This window comes from Aquarana catesbeiana, linkage group LG05 (genome assembly GCF_042186555.1).
Source record: "Aquarana catesbeiana isolate 2022-GZ linkage group LG05, ASM4218655v1, whole genome shotgun sequence".
In the NCBI taxonomy this organism is placed as follows: Eukaryota; Metazoa; Chordata; class Amphibia; order Anura; family Ranidae; genus Aquarana; species Aquarana catesbeiana.
Genome location: NC_133328.1, coordinates 625,358,842 through 625,377,233, shown reverse-complemented (window position 1 = coordinate 625,377,233; position 18,392 = coordinate 625,358,842). Strand labels below are relative to the sequence as shown.

General features: G+C 41.6%; 1 protein-coding gene across 1 annotated transcript in view; it reads left to right on the top strand.

The window, feature by feature from the left end:
• The window catches only part of FAM135B (family with sequence similarity 135 member B), a 257,650-nt gene that overhangs the window by 92,565 nt on the left and 146,693 nt on the right, over window positions 1-18,392 (top strand). Inside the window, exon 2 of the mRNA XM_073632289.1 lies at window positions 12,757-12,852. Within this exon, the coding sequence (XP_073488390.1) occupies window positions 12,776-12,852 (77 nt within the window). The 5' untranslated portion in view covers window positions 12,757-12,775. The remainder of the gene's footprint in view (window positions 1-12,756; window positions 12,853-18,392) is intronic.

Genomic DNA, 18,392 nt, shown 5'->3' with positions numbered 1-18,392 from the left:
TGGTTATGTGATGAAGAGCCCATCTTGCTGTCAGCTCTGTTAGTGTGCTGGGAGCACACGTTGAGACACCCTCAGCACACAGCCTCAGGCCACCATGGACACAGATGTGCAACAGCATTAAAGCCCTTTTACTTTCTGCTCCATACATTTACGTTACACGAACAGCAAGAGCTAAACGTTCTTTACCAGTGAAAGCTGAAAGTTTAATTTCTGTTAAACTACTAGAGTCTTCTGTCCCCCTAAGGGTTTCTTGTGCCCTAAACCTCATTCCTTCAGAGTTGTCCAATTATCCTTCTTCAAGCAAAAGATCAACAGGGTTGGTAAGTGCTTTGGGGCAGATGTGGAACTGTCTAACCTTAGCCAGGCTAGAAGTGCCCGATGCAACCAGCGGCTCATTCTGGGGTTATCGCTATACTAATATACAAACTGATCTAGAATGAAAAATATAAGACATTTTATTTTCTCCTAAAAATAGTTATCAAATTTTTTTATAGATAATTTGGTTCATATCATACCTAGGTGCATTAAAACATCATTACTATATACAACACCAAAGATCTTGCTGTCTTTGTCATCACAGGAAGCTCTCCCTTCACTACCTGTCCCGGTGACACCAGAACCAAGAGTGAGAGGCTGCGAGTGTCACCTACCTGTATGAGGATCACCAAATGATGTGGGTGGCCTCTTGAACAATTCCTGGAAGTTGATACAGGGTCTACAAAGACATTGAAAGAGAAAGGTGCCAGGGAACTGGAATTGAAAACTGGAACTTGGGTGTGTATTACAAGTACAACTGGTAGTACATCTAGGATACACCAAGGTCAGGTTTGAGTGAAGTCGGATCACAAGCCAGGTTCAGTAACAGCCAATCAGGAAGACACCAAATCGCAGGCAGAATCAAAGTCAGGAATAAGCAGAGGTTCATAACATGCAGGCAGTGAGATACCAAGTTGATAAGCAGAATCTTGATCAGAAGTCCAGGCTTAGGTCAGCGATGGAGGTGAGCAACAATCGTAGGCAGACAAGGAGAATCCAAATAGCAAGTCAGGTGAAATCTGGGTCATTAACAAGGTCAAGCACAAGTTTCAGGATTAGGAACCACAGGCGTACAGACTGAAAGGCCATTCAGCAATGATCCTCTGAAGAAGTCAGATTAAAACACGTAGCCCACTAGGTGCCAATGTCTGTGGTGTATGCGCCCTCACTAATGCTAATGTATGTGTAGCTGGGTTTCGAAGTTCTTGGTGGCTGGCATGATGTTCCTGACAAAGGGTGTACCCTACTGAAAAATTATCTTTATATCCTGTCTCAGTCGCCAACAGAAAGATATAATTTATCACTTCTTGATATCCTGTTGGAGAGTCCTTATGCAAACGCGCTGTTTGCTGCTTTTCCTTGGCAGCAGTGGAACTGGTGATTGTGGTGGTATTCATCGTGTGAATCAGATATGCCCCGTACACTCGGTCAGATTTTCCGACGGAAAATGTGTGATAGGACCTTGTTGTCGGAAATTCCGATCGTGTGTAGGCTCCATCACACATTTTCCATTGGATTTTCCGACACACAAAGTGCAGGATATAAAATTTTCCGACGACAAAATCCGTTGTCGGAAATTCCGATCGTGTGTACACAAATCCGACGGACAAAGTGCCATGCATGCTCAGAATAAATAAAGAGATGAAAGCTATTGGCCACTGCCCCGTTTAGAGTCCCAACGTACGTGTTTTACGTCACCGCGTTTAGAACGATCGGATTTTCCGACAACTTTGTGTGACCGTGTGTATGCAAGACAAGTTTGAGCCAACATCCGTCGGAAAAAATCCTAGGATTTTGTTGTCGGAATGTCCGAACGAAGTCCGACGGTGTGTACGGGGCATTAAAGGTGGAAGCTTCTACACACCAGGGTGGACTTATACATAGTTACATAGTTACATAGTAGGTGAGGTTGAAAAAAGACACAAGTCCATCAAGTCCAACCTATGTGTGATTATGGACTTTATTCACTAAATTTCATTTTATTTTAGTGGTTTTGATTTGATTTATGTTATTCACTTACTGGATTTTAGTGTAGATTTATTTGATAATATTTGTTTATAAATAGGCTCTGCACATTCATTTATATTACATGTTGTAATTATGTAGGCATTTGTACACTATATACATATATACTGTATTTATACTGTAAATATGTTGTATAAAATCAATATACTTATACAGTATACTGTTTGTGTATATATATATATATATATATATATATATATATATATATGTACAGTATACATAGGTGTGTTGATTTTAGAATATCTCTGAATATCTTGGATTTGGTACAATATTCAACAACGTATCATCAGCATTGTGACGCTCCTCAGCAAATAACTATGATCTGTAGCGCCATTTCTGCTGCGTGGAGTAACCATTCTCTAACATGTGATTTCCTACAGTAACCTCAGATTGCTGAAAGCGCCAATAACACTTTGTGCTGCAGAACAGCAGGCGATGTGCTAGGGGTATAATCACAATTGTTTCGATGTACTTCTATTTCGGCAGAACAACCCAACATTAGTTCCAATGGTGCTTTTGTAGTTTTAGAAGGCTGCGATCAAAGTGATCCAGCCGAAAAATAATTCTTTTGAGTTTAAAAATATAAAAGCATAGAATTTAGAGAGTCGTACCATTTTACTTGTAAGAGCCTGTGTAGTGAATGATTTTGTTTCAGTAAATTCTGATTTCCTTCTTGGTTAGGTAAAATAAAACTTGGCTTGATTACCTACACCAGGCTTTCTTGATCAAGGTTCCATGGAACCCTAGCGTTCCTACAGAGGTTGCTAGGGGTTCCTTGGGCAAGGAGCTATTTCTGCCTCTTAGATAAGTTACCACTAAAACCAGTGATATTTTTAGCTATCTGTAAGAGGCATAGGTGTGCGCAGCCTATTGGATTAGGGTCTATTGGATTAGGGTGTGCACCTCAAATGTAATAAAACATGGACAGTGTTAGTAGAGCAGGGGACTTGTCAGTAGGGCAGAGGTTGGTTTCCGTAGGGCAGTTTTCACCACACGGGGTGATTAGGGTGTGCTCAGGCACACCCGGCACACCCCCTGCACACGCCTATAGTAAGAGGGAAAAATTATTCCCACTGACCACAAATGTAGGGAGAATTCTTCTCATTGACCACAAATGAAGAGAACAATCCTCCCACTGACCACACCAGTTCTTCTTCTTGACCATAACACTCATTTACAGTGAATTAAGGGTTCCCTTAGACCAGAAAAAGTGTTTCTCTCTATTAAAAAGGTTGCAAAAGGCTGACCTACACACCCAGAAATGGCACTCTGTAAGAATATATAGAAATGCACTTTGTAAAGGGGAACCAGGTAGGAAAAAATGGACCAGTGATGGGGCTGGAACTTTCTGTTTGGCACAAGAAAAGAATAAAGGCCAGTCATTTGGCCAGACTCTTAAAGAGGATCTGCTATAGAGATTGTGCCCATAAAAGGCAAGGAAAGGACAAAGGACCACACTTCCTTATATCAAAGATGTCTGCCCGTTGATTGGTAAATTCAAAATGACACTAAACTCTAGTTTAAAACAAATTCCAAATCTCCAAATTCCTTTTTTTTTTGCTGCTATGACCAAACTTCCTGTTAGAGCAGGGGTCTCCAAATTTTCTAATCAAAGGGCCAGTTTACTGTCCTTCAGGCTTTGGGGGGGGGGGGGGGGGGGGGGGGGGCGGATTGTGGGATGTGGGAATAGAAAATAATCCCAGCATCAGTGCCCCATCATTGTTTTAATGGGTGGACTAATGCCCCATTGTGGATATCAATGAGAAGAAGTGTCCCGTTGATGGTATGAGCAGGGGGAATAGTGCCCCATAATTGGTGTCAGCTGTTGGAATAGTGCCCCAAGGGCCAAATAAAAACAAGCAAAGGGCCACATCCAGCCCCTGGGCTACAGTTTTGGAGACCACTGCGTTAGAGGGTGGCTACATTCGTTCTCCAAGATTTCATTGTATATAGAAATGTAGCCAGCCTCTCTTGCTCGTTCCTAAGATAGACTATGAGCTATGGGATTTGTACTGTGCATAGAGCAGTACATTTGACCCCAACTAATGTGCACGGCTCATTCCGAACAAACAGAAGTTAGAGGGGAAGAAGAGGTTTTGGAGCTCACAAAGGATGTTACAAGGAAGCAGAAAAACACAATAACAGTTTAATGAAAAATATATTACAGGGTCATTAAGTGGTGGATTTGTATGGATTATTTTTGGAGAATAGGGATACCATTTAGAGTCACTTTAATAATAAGTGAGGTAATGATCAAGAAGCAACAAGGGATTTGGGGAAAGCAGAGATCTACAGAATAAATGAAACAGAAGCAGGGAGATCCTAGTACTGCAGGTCCTCAGGTACAGCTTCCTCTTCATCAAAAAAAAGAACAGTGAATCTGGTGAATCTTAACAGTCAGAGGCAGCAGTGCCTTAGATAATCTCATACAGCTATGTGGTGCCTCGGCACAGGAAATGCACTTCTGAATTATAGGAGAAATTTGAGATAAAAGGTAAAAATTTTAAAGTATTGGTTGGGCTCAGTTGACGTTTATAGATGTTCTAAAGTTCAGGTCTACCCTAAAGCGGAGTTCTAGCCATTTTTGTGTTTATTAAAAGTCAGCAGCTACAAAAAGTGTAGGTGCTGACTTTTAATAAACACACACTCACCTGTCCCACAGTCCAGCGTTGCGGCCGCCCAAAGCCTCGGTTCTCTCCCTGTCCTCTATGTGGTTTCGGCATCACAACTGTGGGCACCCGGCTGTGACAGCTTGCGGCTTCACGGCCGGGTGTGCACTGCGCATTCGTGAGTCACGCTGCGTGTCCTGAATGGCTGGGCAATCTTCTGGGACCTGTGACACTCCCAGAAGATTGCAGGGAGGGAGGGGCCACCTAGGCAGCCTGAGTGGAAGTGGGAGCTGGGTACCTGGCAAAACTAGGTACCCCCCCCCAAAAAAAAAAAAAAATGACATGCCAAATGTGGCATGTCAGGGGGTCAGGATTCCTTAAAGTGGAAGTTCTACTTTTGGGTGAACCTATGGTACTATAGAAATCAAATCAAATAAAAAATAGAGTTCTAGCTAGTTGTTTTGCATCCAGATAAATGTATGAAGGAATTGGACTTTACTTAAAGAGGAGCTACAGTCTCCTACACATTTATTGAACATATCCCTGTTATCCTTATAAAATCGCTGGATTTAGTTTAGATATTGTCAATAATAAAATTATATTCCTTACTTGCCAAAAGTCCTGTTTACTGGCCCCTGTAGACATCCTGGTGGCGGTCATCTTATCTGTGGGTGTCAGTGAGTCCCAGGATTTAGTGCAGCTGGCTTCCCAGCATGCACTTTTCCTGTCTGGAAAATCGCAATATTAGATACTTAGGCTCCATTCACATTTGTGTAACTTGTCATGCAACTATGGACATCAAAGTTGCATGACAAGTCGTTCCCCAAGTTTTCCAATGATACCCACTCATATATGCGCGACTTAAAGTTGCAGCAACTTCAAAGTAGTTCATGCACTACTTTGGTCTGACTTGCATGCAACTTGAGGGCCATAGACTTCAATGTTAACCCTCAGAAGTTGCATGAAAGTTGTACCTGAATGTTTTTTTTTTCTTTTTTTCCAAATACCTGAATGTTATACAAAGCAACTTGTGTGCAACAGTTGTCCATTATCACCTGTCAAAGCCAAAGTCGTACCCAAAGCCAAAGTCGTACCCAAGTTGCACCCATCCAAAGTTGCGTCAAAGTTGCACCAAAGTTTGGGGTCGTACATGTGTGAATAGAGCCTTATGCTGCGTACACACGACCGGACTTTGCGGCATACTTGGTCCGGCGGACCGGAGTCCGTCGGACAATTCAATCGTGTGGGGGCTCCAGCAGACTTTTTTTCCCCAAAAGTTCGACGGACCTAGAAATGAAACATGTTTCAAATCTTTCCGACGGACTCGAGTCCGGTCGAAAAGTCTGCTCGTCTGTATGCTAGTCCGATGGACAAAAACTGACGCTAGGGCAGCTATTACCTACTGGCTATGAACTTCCTTGTTTTAGTCCGGTCGTACGTCATCACGTACGAATCCGTCGGAGTTTGGTTGATCGTGTGTAGGCAAGTCCGGTCATTCGGAAAGTCCGTTGCAAAGTCCGTCAAAAAGTCCACCAGACAAAGTCTGCCGTAAAGTCCGCTCGTGTGTACGCGGCATTAGGCTACCGGAAGACACCTGGGATAAATGGCGCTGATATCCCAGGAGTCAACAGAACATCCCAATGATGTAACCTCCTAAGTGGCCATGACCGGAAGTGCCAGGAACAATTAAAGAACAAAGGTACTTATAAAGATTATAAAATATTTATAATATTAATTTATTAATGTCCTACGGGTAGGCTATATAATGAGCATAACTTGAAAATATGGATTAAGGTCCACTTTAACCTTAATACTCAAAGCCCCCTCCCCTCCTAATCTCCACCCTTTTAAGGCCTGGTTCACACCTATTAAGGTTGCAGTTTGCATATTGCAGGTGCATTTTGGGTTTTCCAATGCACATGTTTTTTTAAATGTATTTTTGTATTCTTTTTATTGAATTTAGAAGGTGAAAGTTACACAACAAAGCCTATTGGGCATACCCAGGCCTGGAATTAGAAAACAAGGTGACAAGAAAACAAAAACATGAAAAAACGTGGTGGTTGGTAACCAAGGCCTAAGGTGACCTCATTCAAGGTAGCTGGAAGGTGCGAAGTAGACATCTTAAGACTTTCTCCCTGTGCACATAACCAAGAAAGAAAGGTACCCAAAAGCAAAACAATACATACTATGGAGGCGTTGCTGATGACCCGACAGTATCCCTGGACTCTGTCCAAATATCCCACACCTTGGAGAATTTTTTTGGGCATCCCCTAGATTCGTAGGTAAATTTATACAACGGGACCATTTTGTTGACAACAGACAGACCGCCTAATACAATTTAAGATTCTTCATACGCCTCAAAGGTAACATAAGATTTAAGATTTATCCCTCACACTTCTCACAATGTTGGTGCTGTACGGCAGATCCTGCCACGTTCCTGCATGCGTTTTGGGAGTGTCCGGGTATAAAATTATTCTGGTCTGCAGTTTCTCAATGTATCTGCACGGTCACCACCATTGCTGTACCATTATCAATTGACGTCTGTATTTTAGGTCTTGTTTATTTACTAGCTACCTCTAGGGCTTTTTCAATACGCATTTTTGATCCATTGAAGTCTCTGGAACCAAATGCTGGAAAAAAGTCCCTGGCCCTTTCCATAAAATGCACAGATGTGAACGTGACCCATAGGAAACCATGTTACATGGACTGTAGTGTGTTTCCGCAAAACTGAAAACGCAAAAAAAAAAAGTGCATAGGCGTGAACCAGGCCTTACACACCACAGTCTAATCATATTAGGCATGTGTGGCACTGGTGAGAAATGGTGGTCCTACCTGCTGTCAGAAAGAGCTTTTTCAGTAATGCCCCGTACACACGATCCGACATTCCGACAACAAAATCCTGGATTTTTTTCCGACGGATGTTGGCTCAAACTTGTCTTGCATACGCACGGTCACAAAAATGGTGTCAGAAATTCCGAACGTCAAGAACGCGGTGATGTACAACACGTATGACGAGCCGAGAAAAATGAAGTTCAATAGCCAGTGAGGCTCTTCTGCTTGATTCCGAGCATGCGTGGAATTTTGTGCGTCGGAATTGTGTACACACGGTCGGAATTTACGATCTATGAAACTTACGATTTACGAAAGAACTGATTTTGTTGTCGGAAAATTTGAGATCCAGCTCTCAAATTTTTGTTCTCAGAAATTCCAACAGAAAATGTCCGATGGAGCCTACACGCGGCCCGAACATTTGTTGTCGGAAATTCCGACCGTGTGTACGAGGCATAACGGTGCAAGATTTGTGGTAAGAAACCATAGGCTAAAGCCTAGGGCAGGGGCATTGAACTAAAATTCAGAACGCCCTCATATCTGGATGAAGTGAGTATTTTTTCTTAGCTTCCATTGGCTGAATGGGAAGACGGAGGAGCACAGAAAATTTGAGCATGTGCTTCAGGGGAGGCCTACATTAAGGTGCACCTGTTGCTTTGTACTGCATGGACAAAGCACACATGGAAACAAATGTATCTTGAAAGCGCAGTCGTGATCCGCCATCAAAATGTCTCTATCCACTGCTAAAGATATGTTTGTTATTGAGATGTTAATAACGCTTAATTGCTAATTACCAGTATGTTCTAACTCTCAGAATGTGTTTGACAGCTTTAGAAAAAATAATCTGTCTACTATTGTTATTGAGATGGCACAAACTAAAAAAAAAAAAATGTTTTTTTTTTTTTTGCCCCGTCGTTTAATTTACTAAATTATAGATTCTATTTCAATGTCAGAAAGCTTTTATTTACCATATTAGTAAATGCAGTCATGTTAAAGATTTTTTTTTTGTTCCCTTTAGCCGCTTCACCCCCGGAAGATTTTACCCCCTTCCTGATCAGAGCACTTTTTGCGATACGGCACTGCATCGCTTTAACTAACAAATGCGCGGTTGTGCGACATTGCACCCTAACAAAATTGACGTCCTTTTTTTCCCACAAATAGAGCTTTCTTTTGGTGGTATTTGATCACCTCTGCGGTTTTTATTTTTTGCGCTATAAACAAAAAAAAGAGCGACAATTTTGAAAAAAAAAAGCAATATTTTTTACTTTTTGCTATAATAAATATCCCCCAAAAATATATAAAAAAAAAAGCTATTTTTTTCCTCAATTTAGGCCGATATGTATTCTTCTACATATTTTTGGTAAAAAAAAAATTGCAATAAGCATATATTTATTGGTTTGCGCAAAAGTTATAGCATCTACAAAATAGGGGATAGATTTATAGCATTTTTATTATTCATTTTTTTTTTATCAGTAATGGCGGCGATTTTTATCGTGACTGGGACATTATGGCGGACACATCGGACACTTTTGACACTATTTTGGGACCATTGTCATTTATACAGTGATCAGTGCTATAAAATAGCACTGATTACTGTGTAAATGACACTGGCAGGGAAGGGGTTAAACACAAGGGGGTGATGAAGGGGTAAGTGTGTCCTAGGGAGTGATTCTAACTGTTGGGGCATCTCCCCGTTCTGCCGCTCCATGACATGATCGCGGGACACCGGTGGACATCGAGTCAGCGGGTCCCGTGGGCATGGAGCACACGACGGGCGTGCGCCCAAAATGCCGCTTCTTAAAGGGGACGTACCTGTACACCCATTTGCGCAGCCGTGCCATTGTGCCGACGTATATCGCCATGCACTGGTCGGCAAGCGGTGAAAGCTGAACATCATGTTCAAGGAAATATCATCTAAATATAAGTCATGTGTATTCTTGCTTGAATCCAACATGAAACAACTCCTGAACTTTGCCTCTATAAAGGAGCTTCCTGTAATTAAGACCTCTCACTGCTGCTCTCTCTCCTTGTGCGGGGTGGCTGGTCTTGTCTCCGCCTCCTACTGTAGTTTTATGCAGTGGGTGGAGCTTGCTGGACCCCTCCCACAGCTTTGCTCACTGCACAGGCTGTGTGCAGCACAATGATGATGTCACTGCTGCTTTTATCTGAGCTAGCAAAGCCATTTGGTGCCAACAGTTGGTTTATTCTGTTGTAGCTACTGAGGAATAAATCAAAATAAAAGCCATGATTTAGGCCTCCATAGCTGAAACACGTAGGCCATGTGTTTTTTTTTTTTTTTTTGGTTGGTTTTGTTTCATGCAAATAGTTACTATTTAAATAATCTTTACTGAGATGCTGCCTTTTTCTTTTGGATGGTGCACTTATTGTGGTCTACAGAGATTTTCAACCAGAGCACCGGTGATCCTTATTAAGGGGACTGGAGACAGGAGGTAGCAGGGCTGTTTTGTTTTTTTTGTCCATATCTAAATAAAAGTTTTTGTGACAATTTTAAGAATTTTAGTTCTGCTTAGAAAATGAGTCACAGGGGCTGTAGAATGTACTCATAGCATCTATGAGAAAAGGCTTTGGACGAAACGCGTTATATCCTCTTTTGGAATTTGCTATTGCTGTAGTGCAATAATACATCTTCTCATCAAGAAGCTATCGAGTTGCCCGCTTTTGTTTCTCAAAAAAATGCGATAACCTAGAGATCCTCACATATACCTGCAGCATGCAGTCGAGTTATGACTAAGGCCTTATAGGCTGAAACGCATCAACTGATTTTATCTGCATTTACACTGTGGCTTTTCAAGAAAATTACGATTTTTTAAGAGCAACAACTGGAGTGCGGATCATCTTTCCTACATTACTCTACTCAGCCAGCGACTGTGGATCAAGCACCCAGGAGCTCTGCTATCTATGTGTTGTATGGGTAGTAGCCCTGATTTTTCTGTTTGTATTATGGTCGAGTCCCCAGGTGTTCTGATGGGGAAAAGCTATGGGACATCTAGGCATCCAAGCTTGTCGCAGAACCTGCCCCTTGAACATTCCTAGTAGCCCATTATTGTGATGGGACACCTTACTAGTCAATAGGAATGTGGAGGAGGTAGGAAGGGACAGGAAAGTGTTGTCACCATTGGGAGGTGCAGAAGGTCCATAGGCGGCAGGGTTTTTGAGGTTTCCACAGCTATTTATGCAGTCTGAGAACAGCTTGTTCAAGCTCATGAATCTGCAAGCTAGTAATTCCTGACTTCATATACTGAGGTCTCATTGCAATTCCTTAATGAAGCCTAAATGGTTAAACTTAATGTGATAGTAAACCTATTATTTTTAAGCCTTTGTCTTTGGAATACCTTTTAAATGAAATCTTTATTATTGTGTGAAAATAACATGGTGTGGGTGGATTTCTGCCAGTCACAGGCTGTGTTACGCCCCTCCAGCCTGTGTCTTAGAATAAGAGGGTGGTGAAGCCTCCATTAATCTACATGTAATATCCTGCCACCATTGTGTTTTAGCTGGTTAGTGGGTATGGAGGAGGAGGGAGGGAGTGGGCTGTCATTTACCACTGTGTATACGCCCACATGTGTGACTCTATAGTCACACGGGCTGCTCAGATGCGATAGAGAGGAATTTCTCAGTATAGAAATACACTGGAAACTGAGCATGTGCAGAGTTGCCACCGCAGCTGCAAAACCCCTAGCTGCATTGGGGACATGGACAGAAAGGGGAGTTAGAGAGCAGCAGGATCAGCCATGTTTTTTGCAGAATACAGTAAAGGAATCTCATGGTGACTGTGAGAGTATGAACAGAATGTAATACACCAGTTGTTTATGATGTGGGATTAATGACACTTTAATCACTCACTGAGTATGCAGCTCCTTTACCTTTTTGAGACTTGCCTATGTTCCAGTTTAGACTGGTCCCATGACTGCTACTGCAGATTTCCTGTTTCAGGGCAGCTCCTTTCTCTTCCAGCATCCTATGGTAGTCACCCTTGTATGCAGGGACTGGAGTTGTGTCTCCCTACACTGTGTGCATCAATAGAAACACACGGCCCTGTAGCCTAGAAAGGTCAGATACTCCCCTGCACCTCCATCCTCCCCCCCTCCACCCTCCCTTCTCCAAGCTAACAGACTGACTGAAGACTGCACTGTCCACTGTTAACTCTTTCCTTTGAGGACCAGAAGTTTCAGGGAATTATCACTGGGAGAGCAGGAGCTAGCAGCATTGAAAGTTGTAAAATGCAAGGACTGGGGTAAAAAAAAAAAAACACATTGCTTAATGCAGAATGTTTATTCTTTGCGCTCAAAGTATGCTAAACCACTGAGGATTTAATATTGCTTTAATGGACTTACAGTGGAATCTTGGCTTACGAGCATAATCCGTTCCAGGAGAATGCTTGTAATCCAAAGCACTCGCATATCAAAGCGAGTTTCCCCATAGAAGTCAATGGAAACGAAGATAATTCGTTCCACATTGACTTCTATTGCAAGCAATATCGCATGTGGCCAGAGGTGGGGGGGGGGGCGCCGGAGAGACTCGGAAATACCCGGAGACCACTCGGCTGCATTCTGAAAACCTCGGAAAGGGAACTGAGTATTTCCGTGTGTTTCCGAGTATTTCCGAGTATTTCCGAACAGCTCTGAACGGCTCCGAGTGTCACCGGCACCCCCCCGCACCTCTGGCCAAATGCGGTACTGCAGTGTCTTTAATCCTCCTCGTTTTGCGAGACAACACTCGCAAACCGAGTCAGGATTTTTTTTAAAATAATAGCTCGTATTGCGAAAACGCTCATTAACCGCGTTACTCGCAATCCGAGGTTCCACTGTATTGTCTTTTTTCAGCATGACTAACCATGTTGCTATGTTACTTTGTTACTTCTTATGCACACCCCCGAGTCATCAAAGGGAAATTGCACCTTGTTTCCATCCTTTCTCCAGTCTACAGGAGGTATGGCACTCAGACTGCTGTAGGTTTGAAGGACAAAGGCTGCACAGTTGAGAATAATTGGCATAAGGCTGCAATCTCAGAAGCACAATGAAAGCCCTGCTTGATCTGGATGCAAAAAAAAATACCCATAGGGTGTTGATAGAACACATTAGGTGTAATTTCTGCCTTTTTTTCACAGTAGCGGTGACTCACGGGCTGCGTTATCAGATCACCGAATGCTTTTACCTGCCAAGATTTGTGTACGCCTGACAATGTCTTGTGTATTATCAGAGACAAGAGTGCATTATGTTTGTTTTTCCCTGTCTAGGTGATGAGCTGATAATACCATGTCTGAAGTACAAGCGACCTTAGAGTTCTCGGTGGAGCTTCATAAATTCCATAATGTGGACTTATTCCAGAGAGGGTGAGTAAATCATTCAATATCCATGTACTGTATGCAGAAAAAGAGACTTGCTACATTGTTGCTTTTGTTTGTGTTGATCAGTGCATAGGCGTGCACAGAGAGGTGTGCCAGACGTGCCTGGGCACACCCAAATCGCTCTGTTTGGTGCAGATTCCCCCTACTGCCCGGGATACCCCCCCCCCTGTTTTGCACGGCCCCCACCGCCGTGCTGCTGGCTTCTTTCCTCCCCCCCCCCACCCCTGCTGCTGCGGGGTAGACATGAGTTTTGTTTTGTTTCGATTTGTTTTGTTTCGATTAGTTAATCTAGTTATATCATTAAATTTAGTTGAATCGTTCAATTTGTATTCGGAATTTGTCATTTTTTTTTAACTTTCTTAGAATGTACTGATTTTTTTCAATTCAAAACGTTCAAATCGAAACATTTCGAATTAGTGAAATCTAAAATGTTATTTTTTTTTCCGATTCGAATGCAGCAAAGTGATCAAACAAAAGAAAAATCTTCATCAAATGATTACAAGGTCTCTTTAACCACTTCAGCCCCGGAAGAATTTACCCCCTTCCTGGCCAGAGCATTTTTTTGCGATACGTCGCTTTAACTGACAATTGCGCGATCGTACGACGTTGCACCCAAACAAAATTGATGTACTTTTTTCCCCACAAATAGAGCTTTCTTTTGGTTATATTTGATCACCTCTGCGATTTTTATTTTTTGCGCTATAAACAAAAAAAGAGCGACAATTTTTAAAAAAAAGCAATATTTTTTACTTTTTTCTATAATAAATATCCCCCAAAAATATATAAAAAACAAATTTTTTCCTCAGTTTAGGCCGATATGTATTCTTCTACATATTTTTGGTATTAAAAAAATCACAATAAGCGTATATTGATTGGGTTGCGCAAAAGTTATAGCGTCTACAAAATAGAGTATAGATTTATGGCATTTTTATTATTATTATTTTTTTTTTTGGAGTAATGGAGGCGATCTGCGATTTTTATCATGACCGCGACAATATGGCAGACACATCAGACATTTTTGACACTATTTTGGGACCATTGTCATTTATACAGCGATTAGTGCTATAAAAATGCACTGATTACTGTGTAAATGACACTGGCAGGGAAGGGGTTAAACACTAGGGGGCGATTAAGGGGTTAAGTGTGTCCTAGGGAGTGATTCTAACTGTGGGGGGAGGGGCTACCTAAGACATGACAGCGATCACTGCTCCCGATGACAGGGAGCAGTGATCTCTATCCTGTCACAAGGCAGACGGGGAAATGCCTTGTTTACATAGACATCTCCTCGTTCTGCCTCTCCGTGACTCGATCGCGGGACACTGGCAGACATCGAGTCCGTGGGTCCCGCTGGCACGGAGCATGTGGCGGGTGCGCATGCGCCAACACCTGCACGTCTTAAAGGGGACGTACCTGTACGCCCATTGGCACAGCCGTGCCATTGTACCGACGTATATCGGCGTGCACTGGTCGGCAAGCGATTAAATCACTTTTGGGTTAACAAAAACAGCATTATTTCGCAATGGTACTCTAATAACACACACAGTCTGTGATTTCAGAAACATGTTGGAATGAATGGAATTCAATGTAAAATTCGATTCAATTTGAATTTGAATCTCGGAAATGCAAATTTCGTTATGTTATTGCGGAGCAATCTCTAAACTTCTTTTATACTGTAATTCAGGTATTCGGATATATCTGAATCTCCGAATAACAAAACATTTGTCTGAATATTAATTTGGAACTAAATGAACCGCATATGCCTACTACGGGGGATGTTTCAGGATGGAGAGTGGAGGAAGGGGCCAATCAATATGTTGTTTACCGACCCCTTCCTTTTTTAAATGAACACAGTGAACACACTAAACAGGTGCAATTTGTTTCGTTCAGAATTCGTTTTGTTTAACAAATTTTGACAAATTCATTCATTTGGAAATATCCAAACTAACGAAACCTATGCAACAAATTTTTCCGAATATTCGTGATTTTGAATATTCGAAAATTCGTAAATTTGAGTTAACAAAATTTTTCGAATTCGGAAATTCTAAATTAGAAACTCTGAAAATCCGAAAACCCGAAAATTCGGAAATCCGAAAATCCGAAAAATTTGAAAATCTGAAAATAAGAAAAAAACGCATAAGAACGAAAATCCGAAAATTTTAAAATCTGAAATAATAACTAACTAATAATAACTTAACTATTACTAACTATTAAATTATAGGTATTGGAATTTCCTTTTAAACTTGGCTGTTAGAGAACGTAACGAATATGAATTTATCCGAAGTTACAAATGATCTGAAATAACGAATGCCGTATCTAAACGAAAGGAATGTAACAAATTAAAAATAATTTAAAAAAATAAGTTTTTAATAATAATAAAAACTTTTTATTATTATTATTATTAGGGCTGTTACTGATTAAAATTTTCGTGTTCGATTAATCGATTTTTTTTTAAATCGAATTATCGACTAATTTTGATTAATTATAAGGCACATACAGATCCAACTACTTTTAGCTGATCTCCTTGCATTGCAACTCTGCATTAGTCAGTGGTAAACGTGGTATACACTATATACAATCACCCGACACTAGTTAGTTTCCACAATCCATGCCTTAACTTCACAATTCACACAAATACGTTTTAAATTCAAACTGTAGCACTGACGTAAGTCATTTTTTAAATTAAACTTTAAGAAAAACGTAGAAAGTTAGTTTAACTTTCATTATAAAACGTATCTAGTATATTTCAACGGCCGAAGTCGGACATAGCGGGGCATGGCTAGGACGTCACATGTCAATCAAAAGCAAGCGCCGCCGTCATGGCAACAGCAGAAGCCGATCCACACGGCTAATATTACAGCTTATCAGCCTCTAAGGACAACAATGTTAAAAACGGAGGTTATCAAATTTGCCTACACTTAGCTCACTGAATGACCTCAGCTAACCACATCCATATTACCATCACTGTCGAGGCTGTCCGGTGACGTCACCGGACTCCTCCCCCCTTCCCTTCGTTAGCAGACGGAGGCACTTGGGGGAGGGGGGAGGATTCCAGTGACGTCGATGTCCGTGACGTCAACAGATCTCCGACGGAACTCCCTGAAGACCCGGAAGCCGGCGGAGGGGTGAGTACCGATCAAAAGAATTTAGATCGATCAAAAAAATTAACGATTAATCGAGGAATTAATCGTTAATCTCCCCATCCCTAATTATTATTAATAATTCATTCCGTTCAATTTGTTTAGATGCGGCATTTGTTATTTTCGGATAAATCGTAACTTCGGATAAATTCGTATTTGTTACGTTGACTAACAGCCAAATTTGAAAGGAAATTCCAATGCCTATAAATTAATAGTTAGTTATTTTTAGTTAGCTGGTTATTATTTCAAATCGCTCCGCTGATCACTGATTGAGATAAAGGGCCATTCACAGCCGGCCCTTTACCACGTGATTAGCTGTCACCAAATGACAGCTGATTGCGGAAGTAAACAGAAGCTGGTTATCAGCCGGTTTTCTTCTTTACTCTGCCACGTGAAGAAAAGAAGAAAGGCATTAACTGGCTTAAGGGGAGCATCGGGGCAAGATTTGTGAAATGGCTCATGACTCTAACCATCGGCCTGTACAATAATCACTACAGGTCATATGGAGAAATAGAGAAGATGACTCTACCTAACATGAACAACTTAAATGGGGTTCTAATCTATTCCGACTTTAAAACAAAAGAAAAAAGTTGCTAAACAGGAGCAGGCATGCAATTCTTAATTAACGGGCAACTTCAGGCAATTCGTCATAAAGTGGGGAAGGGCTTTTGTTGCTCATTTTGATGTAGGGAAGATTTCTCTTCTTTCCTGGAGGCCATACAAGAAACAAGAGGGAAACAGGCCTGCAGAAACAGGCCTACAGAATCAGGCCTACAGAAACAGGCCTACAGAAACAGGCCTACAGAGGCAATGATAGAGGTTCTAACCATCCCTAACCCTCTCCAAAACTTAAAGTATAACTAAAGGCAAAACTTTTTGTTTTAGTTTTAGAGTAGAGAGGGATTAGAACACCTGTCAGTTTTTATTGCTGTCTATGCCCCCATTAGGGAGATTCTCCCTTTCTATTTGCCCCATTTACCATTGAAAGTGAAAGAAAATCCCCAATTTTGGGTTGTCCCCAGAAAAGTAATAGAGGGGAGACTAGTTCTGGTGACCTGCAGGTGCCCAAGGAATTCCCTTAATTTGCAGGGATTTCCTCTTAATTCCTGTTTGGCTATGGGACAGGAAGTGAAGGGAAATCTCCTCAATGGGACATAGTTAGTGAACAAAAAAAAAACCCCTCCCTTACTCTATCCAAAATGAAAAAAAAAAAATAATTGCTCATAGTTCTACTAAACTTAAATCTACTCCCACCCCTATTCTATATCTATGCTATCTACCCTGTGAAGGGAAAGATCTCTATACCGACCTATTCCGAAGTTGCTCCGGTCTGGTCACATGATCGATTCCCAGTGCTGGCTTCAGTGCAGAGGAGGGACAGCCAACAACGGATGCCTCATGGTAAGCCTATGAGTGGCGTCATTGCCAAGGCTCTGCAGCCTTTGTCAGTGGTCTCTTCTCTTTACTGAAGCCGGCGCTGGAGAGATCATGTGACCGGACCAAAGTGACCTCAGAATAGGTCTGTATAGAGATCTTTCCCTTAACAGGGTATAAACAACTTTCCTTTACAGGGTAGATAGAAAAGGCTTAGAATGGGGGTGGGAGTAGACTTAAAGTGGTTTTAAAGTCAGAAGGTTTTTTTACCTGACTGCATTCTATGCATTAACCTACATAGGATGGACTTGATGGACGTATTTTTTCAACCTCACCTACTATGTCCCCATACCTCCCAACTTTTTGAGATGGGAATGAGGGACACCTATCAGCAAAAGTATGCAGGCATAGGACATACCCCTTGCCCCGCCCTCTTAAAAGAGAATTGCACAAAAAAACAAGATGGGTAAACCCAGAAGTGCTTTTTTTTACCACTACTATTCCTTTATATTGGCTTTTGGAATTTACAAATGCAGCAATTTAGAAATCGGATGAAAGGTTTAGTGCTGGAAAACACTTTTTGATAGATAAAAAGTAAATTTTTTATACATCTATAAAGATCAGACCAAAATGAGGGACAAATGAGGAGGAATGAGGGACAGAGGGACATTGCTTCAAATCAGGGACAGTCCCTCGAAATCAGGGACAGTTGGGGGCTATATGTAACTATGTATGAATTTTTTTGTATAGTGTTAAAGATGACATTAGGGGATCAACTCCAGAGATAAAACGATAATTCTCCCGCTCTACAAGACTCTGGTCCGGCCGCACCTGGAGTATGCTGTCCAGTTCTGGGCACCAGTCCTCAGGAAGGATGTACTGGAAATGGAGCGAGTACAAAGAAGGACAACAAAGCTAATAAAGGGTCTGGAGGATCTTAGTTATGAGGAAAGGTTGCGAGCACTGAACTTATTCTCTCTGGAGAAGAGACGCTTGAGAGGGGATATGATTTCA